The 18,114-nt window shown below is 40.7% G+C and overlaps 1 protein-coding gene across 1 annotated transcript in view; it reads right to left on the reverse strand.

Moving 5' to 3' along the window:
* The window catches only part of LOC122564827 (protein crumbs homolog 2-like), a 182,181-nt gene that overhangs the window by 15,070 nt on the left and 148,997 nt on the right, over positions 1-18,114 (reverse strand). Inside the window, exons 8-12 of the mRNA XM_043720129.2 lie at positions 13,623-14,179; positions 9,929-10,094; positions 6,538-7,405; positions 4,900-5,016; positions 1,041-1,167 (exon numbers count right to left, since the gene is read on the reverse strand). Coding sequence (XP_043576064.2) covers positions 1,041-1,167; positions 4,900-5,016; positions 6,538-7,405; positions 9,929-10,094; positions 13,623-14,179 — 1,835 coding nt within the window. The remainder of the gene's footprint in view (positions 1-1,040; positions 1,168-4,899; positions 5,017-6,537; positions 7,406-9,928; positions 10,095-13,622; positions 14,180-18,114) is intronic.

Below are 18,114 nucleotides of genomic sequence, written 5' to 3' on the forward strand. Positions count from 1 at the left end.
TTTGAGTTATAAGGAAAGGCTGGATAGGCTGGGACCTTTTCCCCCTGCAGTGTAGGAGGTTAAGAGATGACCTTGTAGAGGTTTATAAAACCATGAAGGATATAGATAAGGTTAACGGTAAGTGTCTTTTCCCTAGGATGGAGGATCTCAAAACTAAGGGAATATATTTTTAAGATGAGAGGAGAGAGATTTAAAAACAAAATGATGGACAAATTTCTCACACAGAGGGTGGTTCGCATGTGTGAAATGAACATCCTGAAGAAGTGGTGAATGCAAGTACAATTACAGTGTTTAAAAGACATTTAGTTAAGTACATGAAGAGGAAAGGTTTGGAGGGATATGGGCCAGGCACAGGCAGCTGGGACTGGTTTAATTTGGGATTATGTTCGGCATGGACTGGTTGGACCGAAGGGCCTGTTTCCATGCTGTTTGACACTGTCTCTATCAGAGAAACAGCATTTCCCAGTTACTTTTTGGTTGTTTTGTTCTATTCCTTTTGAGCTGGCAGTGTATGACAGAGTAGGAAGTCAATGTGATTTTATATTGGCGGAGGAGATCAACAAGTTATGAGATTCTTTGCAGAGAAAAGACCAATAAATGAAAATGCTATGCTTCTGCTAAGTACTTTGCACAATAACCTGGACTGAGAACAGAGGTGCAGACCTCCACACGTTTAGAGATGCACTGCAATATCTGCTGAGGTTGCATGTGTCAATGGAAAAAAAAAAAAGCAATTTCTGGTCTTCTATGGCTCGACAATATCACTTGTAAAACATTATGATCATCAAAGATTTGCCTAAAAACTTCCAACAGAATGAAAGATGCCTCGACTGGCATAATATTCCATACATATTAGCTCATTAGATATCTTCTCAGCAAACATCAAATCTCTGGCTTTATTAGATTTAGAAGGACTGAGCACACTTAGTGCCAGATAAAGTCTATTTTTGATTCCCTCATGTTCAATACATGTGTCAAGGCTAGAATTGAAAATATTTTTGCCAAAGCAACATTGAGCATAAGAAATAAAGAATGCTTACATCAAGCTCACACTGATCGCCTACAAAATTATCTCCACAGACGCAAACAAACTTGTTGACCAGGTTATGGCAAGTCCCTCCATTCTGACAGGGATTTGAATCACATTCATTCACCACTTCTTCACATCTAGAAAAGTTGAAGTTGGAAATTAACGAACTAGAAGAAACCAAATCAATTTGATAAATCCTTCAATAAAGGCAAAATACTCTGAAAGCTGTACGTCTGAAACCAACACGTTTCTCCAGAATGCTGGAGAAACTCAGCAGGTCCGGCTGCATCTGTGGAGGGAGAAACAGTTAACATTTTGCATCCAGTATGACTCTTCTTAAGAACTGAAAAGCGATGAATGAGTGGCATACTGGACTCGAAATATCAACTCAGTTTTTCTCTCCACAGACAATGCCAGACCCAATTGGATAAGCCTTTCCCAAAATGATCTGGTGCAGTACAGATCGTTGGCCATTTTTAATCATGGTCAGTACTTTTCCTACTGTCTATATTTCACATACCAGGAACTGCCAGCATTGTTCATTAACACTGTACTCTGTGTCCAGAATGTTAGTTTAAAAATGCTATTTTATAGCACCAATAACCTGAAATCTTTCATTCATAGCAACGGATTTCATGTCAATTTCTCAAAGTAAGGAAATATTGTTACATGCCAATTTCAGATTTTAAAAGGTTTTCATGAATTTCAAAGTAAACACAGGTTCACCTTAAATTAATAAAATAGGCATCACAATATTTAAAGTTTCCATGCCAGTACTTTGATCATTGTACACTTTCTGGAGCATTCAAATAGTTGTTTTTGGCTGTAAAAGTGGAAAATGGCATGGCATTCAGGAAATATTCAGATCAGTTGTCTTGAAGTATAATGTTACTTAATCGTGTGGCAACTCAGAGCACAGTTTATTCCTAGCGAGGTCAGAGTAATTGCAAGTACAACATCAAAACTCTGAAGAACTTTAAGGATTTGGAAATGATAGTATTTCATGCTGCCTTATTTGGGGTGACACAGTAGCTCAGTGGTTAGCACTGTTGCAGTGCAGCACCAAGGACCTGGGTTCGATTCCATCTTCTGGTGACAGTGTGGAATTTGCACATTCTCCCTGTGTCTGTTTGGGTTTCCACCAAGTGCTCCGGTTTCTTCCCACAGTTCAAAAATGTGCAGGTTAGGTGGATTAGCCATTGGATATGCAGGGTTATAGGGTAGGAGGATGGGTCTGGATCTAATGCCATTCAGAGAGTTGCTGTGGACTTGATGGACCGAATGGCCTGCTTCCACACTGTAGGGATTCTATGATTTGGGATGAAAGGCTTGATTGCTGGGCCTCTTGCTGAGATATTTGTATCATCGATAGTCACAGGTGAGGTGCCGGAAAACTGACGTTGGCTAACGTGGTGCCACTGTTTAAGAAGGGCGGAAAAGACAAGCCAGGGAACTATAGACCGGTGAGCCTGACCTCAGTGGTGGGCAAGCTGTTGGAGGGAGTCCTGAGGGACAGGACGTACATGTATTTGGAAAGGCAAGGACTGATTCGGGATAGTCAACATGGCTTTGTCAGTGGGAAATCATGTCTCACAAACTTGATTGAGTTAGTTGAAGAAGTAACAAAGAAGATTAATGGGGGCAGAGCGGTAGATGTGATCTGTATGGAGTTCAGTAAGGCTTTCGACAAGGTTCCCCATGGGAGACTGATTAGCAAGGTTAGAACTCATGGAATACAGGGAGAACTAGCCATTTCGATACAGAACTGGCTCAAAGGTAGAAGACAGAGGGTGGTGGTGGAGGGTTGTTTTTCAGACTGGAAGCCTGTGACCAGTGAAATGCCACAAGGATCGGTGCTGGGTCCTCTACGTTTTGTCATTTACATAAATGATTTGGATGCGAGCATAAGAGATACAGTTAGTAAGTTTGCAGATGACACCAAAATTGGAGGTGTAGTGGACAGCGAAGAGGGTTATCTCAGATTACAACAGGATCTGGACTAGATGGGCCAATGGGCTGAGAAGTGACAGATGGAGTTTAATTCAGATAAATGTGAAAACAAATTTGCATTTTGGGAAAGCAAATCTTAGCAGGACTTATACACTTAATGTTAAGGTCCTAGGGAGTGTTGCTGAACAAAGAGACCTTGGAGTGCAGGTTCATAGCTCCATGAAGGTGGAGTCGCAGGTAGATAGGATAGTGAAGAAGGCATTTGGTGTGCTTTCCTTTATTGGTCAGAGTATTGAGTACAGGAGTTGGGAGATCATGTTGTGGCTGTACAGGACATTGGTTAGGCCATTGTTGGAATATTGTGTGCAATTCTGGTCTCCTTCCTAACGGAAAGATGTTGTGAAACTTGAAAGGGTTCAGAAAAGATTTACAAGGCTGTTGCCAGGATTGGAGGATTTGAGCTATAGGGAGAGCCTGAACAGGCTGGGGCTGTTTTCCCTGGAGCGTCGGAGGCTGAGGGGTGACCTTATAGAGGTTTACAAAATTATGAGGGGTGTGGATAGGATAAATAGACAAAGTCTTTTCCCTGGAGTCAGGGAGTCCAGAACTAGAGGGGATAGGTTTAAGGTGAGAGCGAAAAGATATAAAAGAGACCTAAGGGGCAACGTTTTCACACAGAGGGTGGTACATGTATGGAATGAGCTGCCAGAGGAAGTGGTGGAAGCTGGTACAATTGCAACATTTAAGAGACATTTGGATGGGTATATGAATAGGAAGGGGTTGGAGGGATATGGGCCGGGTGCTGGCAGGTGGGATAGATTGGGTTGGGATATCTGGTTGGTATGGACAGGTTGGACCGAAGGGTCTGTTTCCATGCTGTACATCTCTATGACTCTATGATTCTATGGTAAGCTTCACCCATTGCTGTTTATAGAATGAAAGGTTGATCTTATTAAAATTATAAGATCTTGGGGGAATAATCTCAGGCAGATTCCCAGAAGATGTTTCTTCTTGTGAGGAGACTAAAAATAATGGACCTTGAGAATAAAGGGTCTCTACTTAAAGACTGATATTAGAAATTTCAACTCTGAGAGGTTAATTAAATGCTTAAATTCTTTTCCCCTGAAGGTAGCCGAGGCTGGGTCTTCGAGTTTATTCAAGGCTGAGTAGAATAGAATTTTTAACAGACCACAGAGGCAAGGAAGTGGTGATAAATTCACAGGCAGATCAGACATGGTCTTATTGAATTGTGAAACAGGCTCAATGTCAACAGCCTTCTCCTACTTCCTAAGACTTTTATTTGCCTGTGTAGTCTTTCATGATGAGATATCTAGATATACAAACTTACTATTCAGAAGTTGTTATAATGCTTTGAAATTCTGCTGGGTGACATTCGAACAATTTCTGTAAAATAAACCATTGTGTATTGATATTAATCCCTTCCCTTCGACTATTCCTGTCTGCCTATGTCTACCCATCTTTGAATAGGACACCCATGATTCTACAACTGACCATTCACATGTGAATTACATTAGACTTCCAAACACGTGCCATGTCAATCGGCCCTATTGTGGTGCAGTGGTAGTGTCCCTGCCCTGGAGCAGGGAAGCCTGCTCCAAGTTCTACCTGCTCCAGAGGTGTGTAATAACATCTCTGAACAGGTTGATTAGAAAAATGTTATTCTTTTTTAAAAGAAATACCACACAAAGGAGCTCCTGTGACTCAAAGGTAGTGTCCCTTCCTCTGAGCCAGAAGGCCAGGTTCAAGTCTCACCTACTCCAGAGATGCGTGATAACATCTCTGAATGGGATGTTTAGAAAATACCTGACACCACACCAAGACCAGAAACAATGGCATTTATTAAAATATGGAAACAATGTGAGCGATAGGTTTATTGGGATTACAATGACTGCCTTTACCTTACTCCAGTAAAGCCTGGTTTACAGGTACAGTTGGCACCCCACAATCCATCAGTACAAAGCCCTCCATTGTTACAACTGAAAAGCTCTCCACATTTGACTGGTGGGTAGGGCCATCTGAAACGAATATAATATGTTGTTAATTCACATGCAAATTAGATTTGCATCATTACAGATGTCAATTCATGAAAAAATAGAATAGATTCTTAAATATTCAGCATATTGTCAGGGTAAGAATACAAATTTGTAAATCTTTTGAAATTGTTTGTCTCACATCACCTATGCCATTTGAACAACACATACATCTCACAGAATTGCTTCTGTATGTCATTTATTGAGCTGTTAGAAGGTAAATATCATTTGGTCATTTTGGAGCAGACAGAACACACACATGAAATAATAATGATTTCTCCCCCTGGGTATTTTATGTTATTTTTTAATTTATTATGTTTTCCAAAGTATTAATGGATTAGATTTAACTTCACCTGGAGAAAGCTAATCCAGTTATTTACCTTTCTCCAATTTTTCTTAAAGTTACTCTCTCACTCCTATCTCCAGCCCACTTCTAAACAGTAATTTATATGGTTCATGGAATATGGCTTTTGTCTACCCTTGTACAACCCTGGATAACAAGGAAGTACAATTTTCCATCAATCTTAACGTCGGTGGATTTCTTAAGTCCTCTATTCCTATGTAATGCGTAAAAGATATATTCATGGTGGTGCACATTTTATAAATTCAAATATTCTGTATTGCTTTAAATGTTTTATTTTTTTATGAGGAAGGAGCTAAAGATTAATACCAAATTTATGGCATCATATATATTGGCAAGGAATTCTTTATCTGAAACTCAGATTTATTGTAGCGTACAATTGTAGCACTGTAGTAGGGAATCTGTAAATCCAAGCCTCACGTTGCAAAAGGAATTCTTCACTATCTTTAAAAGTTGTCATGTTAATAAAATTATAGAGGAGTTGTTTCATCCTCAACTTTTGCTTCTTTTACATTCAGTCCATTTGTCACATCCATCAATACGCAAATAAACAATTTAAGTGTGTTTATCAGTCAAATGAGAGATGTATTTAAGTGAAAACAGTTAATCTTCATTGAAAAATTTAAAGGTTTTATCTAAGATTTACATTGGTAATGAATATTTACAGATTTTAGATTTAGTTATTAATTATGTGTTTTTAAAAATTCTGTTATATTTCCATCTAAATCCTTACAATACAGCTTAGAAATTAGGGCAATTTGGAGACAGTTTCACAGCTCTGCCAGAGGAATTGGCAGAACATGGGTTTAGATGAAAGATTTGGTTGTAACATGATCAAGGACATTGTGAAATGCAGCTTGTAGCACATAATGACAGTGCACGTAATCAGCCAGATACATGAGGATTTGGGTATCTGTCTCTGGTTCACTATATATTTATAACAATTAATTGAAATAAACAAGACATTTAAAATAAATGACATTAAAACATTAGGAATCAATACTAAGATAAACCAGATATTAGATGAGTCTAGAGGCAATTGTTGTTTTAATGCCTGTTATTTGTGTGCTAGTTGTTTTAAATAACTTTTAAATTTTTGAATAGTTCCAGTATACAGAATCAAACATATAGAACAGTATGCTTACTCGCAGTATTGTCCAGTGAACTGGTTTGGACAGTTGCAGAAATACGAGTTGATACTGTCAATGCAGGTCCCGTTGTTTTTACATGTGTGGTTCACGCAGTCATCTATATTACTCTCACAGTTTTTCCCAGTGTAACCCAGGTCGCAGGTACACTTGTAGCCTTCCAACAAATCGCTGCAATTACCATGAATACAGAGAGTGGACGCACAGTCATCAACATTGAGTTCACATCTGGGGCCTTCCCATCCTGCCATGCAGTTACACTGGTAAAAGTCAAATAGGTCTACACACGTTGCATTATTTTGGCATGGATTTGAGGAACATATTTCTGTGCCAAAGCATCCAATATCAGCTGGGGGGCTACTTACTAGAATAAACTGTTCAGTATTTGTCAAAATATTTTGCTTGAAGTAAGGCAAGTATATTCCACCAATTTTAACCACACCAAGACAACCTGTAAAACTGTCACTTAGGGTTATATTCACATTATGTTGAAGAAAATTTAAATTCCCAGCAGTAACTGAACTGGTAAAATTGGAATTTCCATTAAGAATCATGGTCCACTTTGAAAACATCAAAAAAGGCTCCACCATTGTAATGAGCACTGAGTGCCACTGTCCATCAGAGATATTGACATTGCTAGAAAGTGTGATGGCTTCCAGACTATTTCCACTGTACAACTTGAACTGCAAGTAAGAGTTACGGATACCAAACCAAATGGAATCAGCGCCATTGCTCGCCTCTAGCAGGACAGCATCCATATTTCTGGTTTTGAAGTCCATGGAAATGCTGATGAGATTTCTTGTGATAAACGTGTTACCAATGTAGATCAGTGGATTTTCACCTTGAAATGTTGCATTAGCATAACCTGTAAACATCCACAAAAATAGAAGGTAAAAGTTATCTCCTAGAAATCCATGTTGGTCATTCAGCTTTGGACTTTTTCAATGACAATGTTTTAACACGAGAATGTACTTTGAAGAAACAAATATATTTGCAACTAAACCTACATTCCTACATTTAAAATCAACTGCCTCCAAATGAATAATGTTTGGTTTTGAAATACCCATGTGTGTGAATCACTGCCAAATTACATTGGCTGAATTATTATATTTTAATTCTGTTTTGTTTGTTCAGAGGACATGGGCATTGCTAGCTCAGCCAGTGTTTTTTGCTCTTTGTTAATTGCCCTTGGAAAGTTGGTGATGTGTCACCTTCTTGAACAACCGCAGTCCAGTGGCAGGGTCTAAATACAGCCACTGTGCTGTTTGTAAGACACTTTCAGGATTTTGAGCCACAATGATGGGACTGTGATACAATTCCAAGTCAGGATGAATCACTGACTTGGAGGAGAATTTGCTGGTGGTGGTGTTCCCATGCATCTTCTACCCTTGTCCTTCCAGGATTATGGGTTTATAAAGTTCTGTCAGAACAGCATTGGTGAATTGTTGCAGGGCATCCTGTAGATGGTACATAGTGTGGTCACTGCATATTGGTGATGGAAGGAGCGGGTGTTTGAGGTAGTGGGTATGATACCAGTCAAGTCAGCTGTTTTGTCCAGAATGGTACAGAGTTTATTGAGTGTTTTTAGAGTTGCACTCATCCAGGCAAGTAAATAATATTCCATCATGTTTCTAACCTATGCCTTCTAAATAATCAGTTGGCTTTGAGAAGTTAGAAAGTGAATTACTCACTACAGAATTTCTACAACCTGTTCTTATAGCCACAATATTACATTGCTGGTCCAGTTCAGCTTCTGTCAATGCTGATACCCTCCAGGATATTGTTAATGGGGGATTTAATGATGTGGAGAGGGGGTTGGATTTTCTTTTATTGGAGATGGCTGTTGCCAGGCACTTATGTGGCATGATTGCAAGTTGTCATTTAACAGCTGAAACCTGGTGTTACCCAGGTCTTACTGGAAATGGATATATACTATTTCAGTTTCTGAGGAGTCATGAGTGGTGTTGAATATTATATATTTTTCAGGAAACATTCTGACCTTATGTTGGAAGGAAGGTCATTGATGATGCAGCTGAATACAGCTATGCCAAAGAACTCCCGCAGAGATGGAGCTGAAATAATAGAGTTCCAACACACACAACCATTTTCATTAGAGCTCAATATGACTCTAACCAGTGGAATCTTTCTCTGCTGATTCCCATGTTTTGCTACGGCTCCTTGATGCCACACCAGTCAAATGTTGTCTTGCTGTCAAGAGCAGTCACTACCACCACTTCCTCTCAAACTGACCATCAATGATGAGTTGGTTGGTTGGTTAGTTAGCTCACCGAGCTTCTGGGTTATTGTGAAGACGTTTTGTTACCATGTTGGGTAAGATCATCAGTGCGACTATCAGTGAGCAGGTTATTGCTGATTTCAGAGATACAAAACGTCACTGTGCCCAGTAAGTTTCTTTAAGGCACATGAAAGTTTCTCAAAGTTTGTTAAACTAGCTTTGATGAGCAACAAAAATCATACTTTCTGACTTTCTCCTCATCCACAGGCAATAATCTGTGATAGGCTGATTTTGCAAATTTGGGATTCATAGGTTGCAATATATTTAAAAATTCTATATTTTTCATGTATTCTAACCTCTGAATATTTTGTTGTAAAATGGGTTTCCTTTTAAAACTGGCTTCTTAGTATTCCATATTTAGTATGTCCTGTGCAGCATGAGACCTCATTTAACTGTGTTACAGGTGTAACTAGATTTCTACAAGCAGAAACAAAGGATTTATCAGGAGCACACTAATCCATTATGAATGCAGTGTTTTGAAAAAATCAGATCTTGATACTTAGAAGAAATGAAAACTAACCTCAAATGGGGAAAGTGGACAAAGGTCAGCCTGGCATTATGATTAGCTGTCCATGGTCATTGGATGAGAGGGTTTAGACAGCTGACTGCCACAGAATAAATAGCCTGTCCCAAAATAAGCTGTTTCAATGGAGATGGCTGAGGATGAGGAAGAAGAGAGAGAGAAGGATCCAGGGGAATGAGACACTATGTTCTTCAGAGAAGACCAAGCGATCCCCTGTATCAGCCCAAGGGAAGATCAAACACTGTCACCACCAAAGACTGCACAAAATCAGGGGTGAACACTTCACCCCTTCAAAACTGCCACCTCTGTTTCTCCCATTCTATAGAACGGCTTCAGGATTTGTGAAGTGTTCTTATCTGTGTCTCTCTTTATCTAATTAACTAATGTACCATATCTAAAACATGGCATCTTAACACCCTCAATCAACTTTCAGAAGTTGCTGCAAATTGTTAGCTGCCTAACAAATGTTTTAGATTCAAATCTCAATCTCAGTCTTGAAGACACATGACCATGAATTCCCCCCCCCCAAAAGTCAATAATTTGTTAAAGTGCATTCTTGTAGTTCTTACATTCATATCCATTCGAATGATCCTGACAGCAATATCCTGCAGGGCACGGATCAGTCTCACACCACACTTTTGTCTCACAGATCCTTCCACTGTACACCGGTGGACATTTACATTCAAAGTCATTCCATGTCACAGTACAATTGCCTCCGTTTTGGCAAGGAGCAGTCTGCACACAAGCAATAAAAATGTCATTGATACAAGTCAATTTCTTGTTCACTACAAATTATTTTGTCTCATCTGTCAGTGATTACACCAACCTCTCTTTCCTACATTACAACAACAATTTCATTTCAGAACCGCTTAATAGGCTGTGAAGTGATTTGAGTTGAAAAGTATGGTGCTGGAAAAGCACAGCACAATAGGGGGAAGGGGGCTGAGAGATAAATAGGAAGAGGTGATGGGGCTGGGGGCAAGGTTGCTGGGAAGTAGATGCACATGGGGGGGTGATGGTGTTAGGTCGGATCGGAGGGTGAAGCAGATAGGTGGGAAGCAATATGGATAGGTAGGGCAGTTCAAGAGGGCGGTGCCGAGTTGGAGGGTTGGATCTGGCATGAGGTGGAGGGCTGTCCTAAACTCCTGAAAGATTCCATATATATATGAAAGTCTTTGTTTTCTTTAGTAGATTTTAATTTTGTGGTCAGTTTTAATTTTGTGTCTGAAGAAGTTAGTACAATGAAAATTTGCAAACATGTTTTTGGTGAAAATTTCAGCTCCTACCCAGCAGGGAAAATTTAACCAAGTTCCAAATGTTTAGTTGAATGATGCTTCAAACTACAATGCGACTGAACAGCAGCAATACTTAAACAGATGAGATCAGCAGAAGCTCAATGTAGTATTGAAATCAGCATCTCCCTTAGTAATAGCTTAACATTTTTCAGGTAGGAATACATCAAATATAAAATGAAATAATTCTGGGAAATTCATAAATTCTTTGTGTATTGATAGCCCATAACTGTTGCATTAGTCCAGCGAAGGAAATAAAGTTTAAAATGTCACTTTCCATTCTGACAGATCGCACAAAAAAGAAATAGGATTGTATGTGTTAAAACTGCTTCAAGTGATGAGTTGTTCTTTTCCATTTAAAATTCTTGTTTCTACTTCTAAATTTATTACTTAATTACTTTATTTTATATTTAATTTTCCTTTCCTATCTTCCAGTAAAACCTTCGCAATTGGCAACTTGAGCCAATTGATAACAAATTGTTTCGTGAGCTCAAATGTTTTAGATTCAAATCTCAATCTCAGTCTTGAAGATACAAAACTAGGCTTGCTTTGACAGAAACATTGTTTTTCAGATGAGACATGAAACTGTAGAGTCATAGAGTCTACAGCACGGAAAAAGGTCCTTTGACTCTGTGCTGCTCAACAATAACCACCTAACCATTCTAATCTCATTTTCCATCAGTTGCCCCATTGCCTTGTGTGCTTTGGTATCACAAGTGCACATCTAAACATACACTGAATGTCCTGAGGGTTTCTGCAGGAAAAGTTCCAGATTCGCACCACCCTCTGAGAGAAAATAAATCTCCACCACTTTGTCTTCAATCTATGTCCCCTGTCATTGATTCCTTCATCAAAGGGAAAAGTTCCTTTTTTACTACCGTCTCTATGACCCTCATAATCTTACGCATCTCAATCATGTCCGCCCCACTCCCACCTTTTCTGCTGCAAAGGAAAATAATCCTGGTCTGTCCAATCTCGCTTCATATCTACAACTCTCTAACCCGGGCAACATCCTGATAAATACCCTTTGTACCCTTTCAATGCTATCACAACCCTCCTTCACAGAATGGCCTAACCAATGTGTTATACAGTTCCAGCATAACATCACTGTTCTTAAACTCTACACCTCAGCTAACCAAGGTATGAGTCCCATGTGCCTTCATAACCACTTTATCCATCAGCATGGATACCTTAAGGGTTTGGTAGACATGCACACCAAGGTCCCTCTGATTCTCAGTGCTTCCAAGGTCCTATCACTCATTCCTGATGAAGGGTTTTTGCCCGAAATGTCAATTCTCCTGCTCCTCAGATGCTGCCTGGCCTGCTGAGCTTTTCTCGCACCATACTCTCGACTTTACTTTTAAGCTGGCCAGATACCTCAGAGACCTCTCTCTGTCTATGTTAACTTCTTTAAATATACCACAGTCCTTCTCCCTGATTTCTATACCCACATTGTCTAGTGAACACTGACATAAAATATGCGTTTAGAACATAGCTTCTGGCTCCGTGCAGAAACGACCACTGTCATTGTTAATGGGTCCTACTCCTTTGTTACCCTTAATGTTCTTGTAAAATAATTTAGGACTTTAGTTTGCCTGCCATTATCCTTTCATACACCCTTTGGCTCTCCTCATTTCCTTTGTAAGGTCCCCGTGCATGTTCCATACTCCTCTGGGGCCTCTGTTGTTTTGAGCCATATGCCTCTTTTCTTTCTCTTTATCCAATCCTGGAAATCCCTTGCTATCTGAATACACAGGATTTGTTGGTCCCACCCTGTATCTTTGTTGGGACTTGTTGGCACCCCACTCTCCCTATTTCCTTCTTAAATATGTCCCACTGCTCTGACACAAATTTACCTAAAATGTTTTGGCTCCCAGTGCACCCCAGCTAAATCACATCTGATTTTATTAAAATCAGCCTTCCCCCAGTTTAGACCTTTAATTTGAGCCCCATCCTTGTCCTTTTCCACAACAATCTTGATCTTATCAGAGTTCTGATCTCCTGTAGGGCCTTCTATAGACTGGCTTTAAAAGCTCTCCTGATACATTTTAATAACTTGCTCCCTCTAAACCTTCCTCACTATGATTACCTCAGTTAATGTTGGGGAAGTTGAAATTCCCGACGAGGCTACCCTATTACTTTTACACTTTTGTGAAATTTGCCTCCATATCTGATCTTCTGATTCTCTCAGACTGTTTAGGGAGCCTACAGTACACTCCCAGCAATGTGATTGCTCCTTTTTGGTTTTTACGTTCTACCCATAGGGCCTCATTGAGGACTCTTCTTGTCCTCCTTCCTGCTGTAACTGATTTCTTGTTCATTATTATGACACCCCCCTTTCCTTTGTGTTAACTTCCTTTCCCTTACTCTAGTTTGGTTTCTGACATTAATTGATTATATTGGCCCTGGTTTTCACTTATTCCAGTTGTTGCTCAGTTAACCCTTTTTTTTTCAAAATAAATACACGCTTTAAAAACACAAACCAATCAACCCACCACTTCTCTGCGATGGCACTATTTGATTTGTTTTCCCTATGCCTTGAAGCTGCAGTAGTTAAACTAGGGCCCCTTCTCTCCGCTGTCCCCCTGATCCTGGGCCTCAGTTTATCCTGTTGCTGCCTCCCTCTCTCTGCTGTGTTGAAGCTGAAATGCTGGGCCCCAGTCCTTACATGTCATTCTCTCTAACTCAGCAGATATTTCCTCCCAAACAATACAAAGAAGATATCAAAGAATTGTTCATTTTATTATGTAACTCATCTTATGTATGCCAAATTATCTGCTATCGCAGCATTGATTGAACATCAAAAATAAATCCATTGCATGTGTAACACTTTGTAATGTTAGTTAGAGGCATGATTTCAACTTTTCTGATCATTTCTAATTATAGAGTAGTAAGACAGCAACTCCAATCTTAAAACATTAAACCTGAAACAATTGGATGTGGAAGATATGAAAACACGTTATTTTCTTACCACACAAGAATCGTCACTGATACAACCTTCGATCACATTTACAAGTGTTTTATTGTCGTAAACCTCCAGTGATGAGCTATAATTTCCCTCATCTAGTGGGTAAAACTCCAGTTGTATATTGTTGAGCCTTATATCCTGCAGGCAGCCCTTGAAAGGTCCTCCCCAATGAGTGGAATTATGAGGATCTTGACCAATGTGGACAATGTCAAAAGGTTGAATCTTCACAGAAGACAAAAGGAAGTCCAGCAGGATAACATCTGATGCAGTAACAGTTACCCAGGCTTCATCAAAACGAATTTCTATCAGTCGCTTAAAGCCGTCAGCAAGATTCATGGATGAGTTTACCATCAAAACTTTTGTCTTGATGTAAATGCTGCTGTTATTCAAATATATTGTGAGATAAGGAATTCTACCATGGCTGAATTGCATCAGGAAGCCATCTACCTTTCGTGTACGTACGAAAAAAGAGATAACAAATTTAGTGCCCGGATTGTCTGTGATAACAAAAGTGGCCAAACTGCTAGAATTCTCATTGCCAAAAGTTGCAGAGACGTATTCTGCAGAGGAAGAAGAAAATATATTTGTTGAATGTTTAAAAATACATACAGCATATCAAACATTTCTGAGAGGGAAATACATTCATTTCATTACATAGTGCATGGATGATTAAAATAATACGTTGTTCAATATGTGATCATTTTCTATCGGACGTTAATAGGATAAATTTAATGTTGCTTAGAGATTAACCAAATACTTATCGGTAATTTCTCTCTAAATAAATCTTGAATTCAGTTCAGAACTTGTTTATTATGCTCTTACATAAAGGTGCAAGGTACTCCTCTCAGAAATTATATTCTTTATTCAACGTGTTCTTTTGACTTCTGTTTCAGGGCACTCGTACAATGCAATTTGATTGCTTATTTACAATATTTCTGATTTGTCTCAGTTTCTATTGTTGAACAATGTCAGTGATTAAGAAACTACTGTTGATTTTCACTCGTTGCAGTTCATTTCCTATCTTTACAGTACATGTTATTTATCAACTTGTTTAGAAAAAAATCATCTTTATTTGAACAAAATAAATTACTCAGGTTCTTAGTTATACTGTTACTTTTCATACTTATAATTTTCATGATATAATTAGAAAGTAAATAATAAAAACATTGTTCACATCTACCAGGCAGATGAGATGCAGGTAACAATTAGCAGGAGGTTTAGAAAATAAAAGCAACCTTTCCTAGAAATATTTTGAGGATCTTCCTCCTATGTGAACATGTAAATGTTTAGATCTTGCTGTGTCTGGAAAAAAAACTGAACAGAAATGCAATAAAACATTTGTCGTCCTTGAGAAGTATAGCTTAGATACACTCTCAGTGCAATTAGGAAGAGTGTTTGTAGGATTTGGATCCTGTGACAGTGAGCAAATGGTGATAAAGTTGCACTTCAGGCTGGTGTGTGACTTTGATGAGAACTTGCAGATGGTGATATGCCTATGTGCCTGCTGTCCTTCACAATAGCAGAGGTCACGACTGTAAAAGATACTGTTGACAGAAGCTTTGCAAATTACTGCAGTGAATCTTGTAGATGGTGCAACACCGCTCCTACTGTACTGCTGGTGGAGGGAGTGAATGTTAAATTGGGGGGTGGGGTGCTAATCAAGGGGGCTGCTTTGGCCTGGATGGTGCCAAGCTTCTTCAGTGTTTGAACTGCACTCATTCAGGCAAGTGGTTGGTACCTTGCGGGTTAAAGTAAATCTATTAATCAACATGCTCTCACTTCTTCATACCCTTTAATAATTTAAACCTGTTTGAATCATGTATCTTGTTGTCATTTTTAATGATTCTGTAGGTGACCTTCAAAACATTTAGAACCAGTGTGCATATCTACATGATGCCAAATGCATCCTCTGAAAGGGTTAATACTGAGGAGTGCCTTAAACCGAATGCCTGAAGTTGATGTCACATGGACTTAATAGGAGAACAGTCTAGGATTTCAAAGCAGTGAAAGCTAACATTGACGTCCTCCTCATAGTCTGTAACAATATCGATCATATCAGTGTAACATGCACTTAGATGTAGACACACTAAACTAAATCTCATTTAAGACAAGGTGCTCTTCCAGTTAGTCTAGCAAGTGGTCTTCCTCTCCCGCACTAAACCAAGTGGGCCCTGTACATCTCGACTCCAAAATTGGTTGGTGCCAGGAAATCTATCCCATGGTGAGCAGTGGGAATGACTGCCCATACTCCATGATGAGTAGTTGGTGTGATTGGCCATTCCCCAGGGTGAACAGAGCAAATGATTGCCCATTCCCTAGGGTCAGCAGTGGGAATGATTGGCCATTCCCCAGGGTCAGCAGTGGGAATGATTGCCCATTCCCCAGGGTGAACAGTGGGAATGATTGGCCATTCCCCAGGGTGAACAGTGGGAATGATTGGCCATTCCTCAGGGTGAGCAGTGGGAATGATTGGCCAATCCCCAGAGTCAGCAGTGGGAATGACTGGCCATTCCCCAGGGTCAGCAGTGGGAATGATTGGCCATTCCCCAGGGTGAACAGAGGGAATGATTGGCCATTCCTCAGGGTCAGCAGTGGGAATGATTGCCCATTCCCCAGGGTCAGCAGTGGGAATGATTGGCCATTCCCCAGGGTCAGCAGTGGGAATGATTGGCCATTCCCCAGGGTGAACAGATGGAATGACTGGCCATTCCCCAGGGTCAGCAGTGGGAATGATTGCCCATTCCCCAGGGTCAGCAGTGGGAATGATTGGTCATTCCCCAGGGTCAGCAGTGGGAATTATTGGCCATTGGTCGGTGGAGTAGTGGACAGTGTGGAAGAATGTTACAGGGGGACTTGGATAAACTGCAGAATTGGGCTGAGGGGTGGCAAATGGAGTTCAATGCAACTAAATGTGAGGTGATGCACTTTGGGAAGAATAACAGGAAGGCAGAGTACTGAGTCGATGGAAAGATTCTTGGTAGTGTCGATGTGCAGAGGGATCTTGGAGTCCATGTACCTAGATCCCTGAAAGTTGCCACCCAAGTGGATAGTGCTGTTAAGAAGGCATACGGTGTGTTAGGTTTCATTCGTAGAGGGATTGAGTTCCGGAGCCGCAATATCATGCTGCAACTATACAAAACGCTGGTGCGGCCACACTTGGAATATTGTGTACAGTTCTGGTCCCCATATTTCGGGAAGGAAGTGGAAGCATTGGAAAAGGTGCAGAAGAGATTTACCAGGATGTTGCCTGGTCTGGAAAGAAGGTCTTATGAGGAAAAGCTGAGAGACTTGAACCTGTTCTCATTAGCAAGAAGAAGGCGAAGAGGGGATTTGATAGAGACATACAAGATGATCAGAGGATTAGATAGGGTAGACAGTAAAAGTCTTTTTCCTAAGATGATAACGTCAGCGTGTACGAGGGGGCATAACTACAAATTGAGGGGTGATAGATTTAAAACAGATGTCAGAGGCAGGTTCTTTACACAGAGAGTGGTATGGGCGTGGAATGTCCTACCTGCTAATGTAGTCAACTCAGCCACATTAGGGAGATTGAAACAATCCTTAGATAAGCACATGGATGATTTTGGGGGACGAGCTGAGAATAGTTCACAGGTCGGCGCAACATCGAGGGCCGAAGGGCCTATTCTGCGCTGTATTGTTCTATGTTCTATTCTCCAAGGTCAGCAGTGGGATTGATTGATCATTCCCCAGGGTGAACAGTGGGATTGATTGATCATTCCCCAGGGTGAACAGTGGGAATGATTGGCCATTCCCCAGGGTGAGCAGTGGGATTGATTGACCATTCCCCAGGGTGAACAGTGAGATTGATTGGCCATTCCCCAGGGTGAACAGTGGGATTGATTGGCCATTCCCCAGGGTGAGCAGTGGGATTGATTGACCATTCCCCAGGGTGAACAGTGAGATTGATTGGCCATTCCCCAGGGTGAACAGTGGGATTGATTGGCCATTCCCCAGGGTGAACAGTGGGAATGATTGGCCATTCCCCAGGGTGAACAGTGGGAATGATTGGCCATTCCCCAGGGTGAGCAGTGGCAATGATTGCCCATTCCCCAGGGTGAGCAGTGGGAATGATTGGCCATTCCCCAGGGTGAACAGTGGGAATGATTGGCCAGTCCCCAGGGTGAACTGTGGGAATGATTGGCCATTCCCCAAGGTGAGCAGTGGGATTGATTGACCATTCCCCAGGGTGAACAGTGAGATTGATTGGCCATTCCCCAGGGTGAACAGTGGGATTGATTGGCCATTCCCCAGGGTGAACAGTGGGAATGATTGGCCATTCCCCAGGGTGAACAGTGGGAATGATTGGCCATTCCCCAGGGTGAGCAGTGGCAATGATTGCCCATTCCCCAGGGTGAGCAGTGGGAATGATTGGCCATTCCCCAGGGTGAACAGTGGGAATGATTGGCCATTCCCCAGGGTGAACAGTGGGAATGATTGGCCATTCCCCAGGGTGAGCAGTGGTAATGATTGGCCA

This window comes from Chiloscyllium plagiosum, unplaced genomic scaffold, assembly GCF_037043375.1.
Source record: "Chiloscyllium plagiosum isolate Xiang-an unplaced genomic scaffold, Cpla_swu_hap1 HiC_scaffold_21, whole genome shotgun sequence".
Taxonomy (NCBI): domain Eukaryota; kingdom Metazoa; phylum Chordata; class Chondrichthyes; order Orectolobiformes; family Hemiscylliidae; genus Chiloscyllium; species Chiloscyllium plagiosum.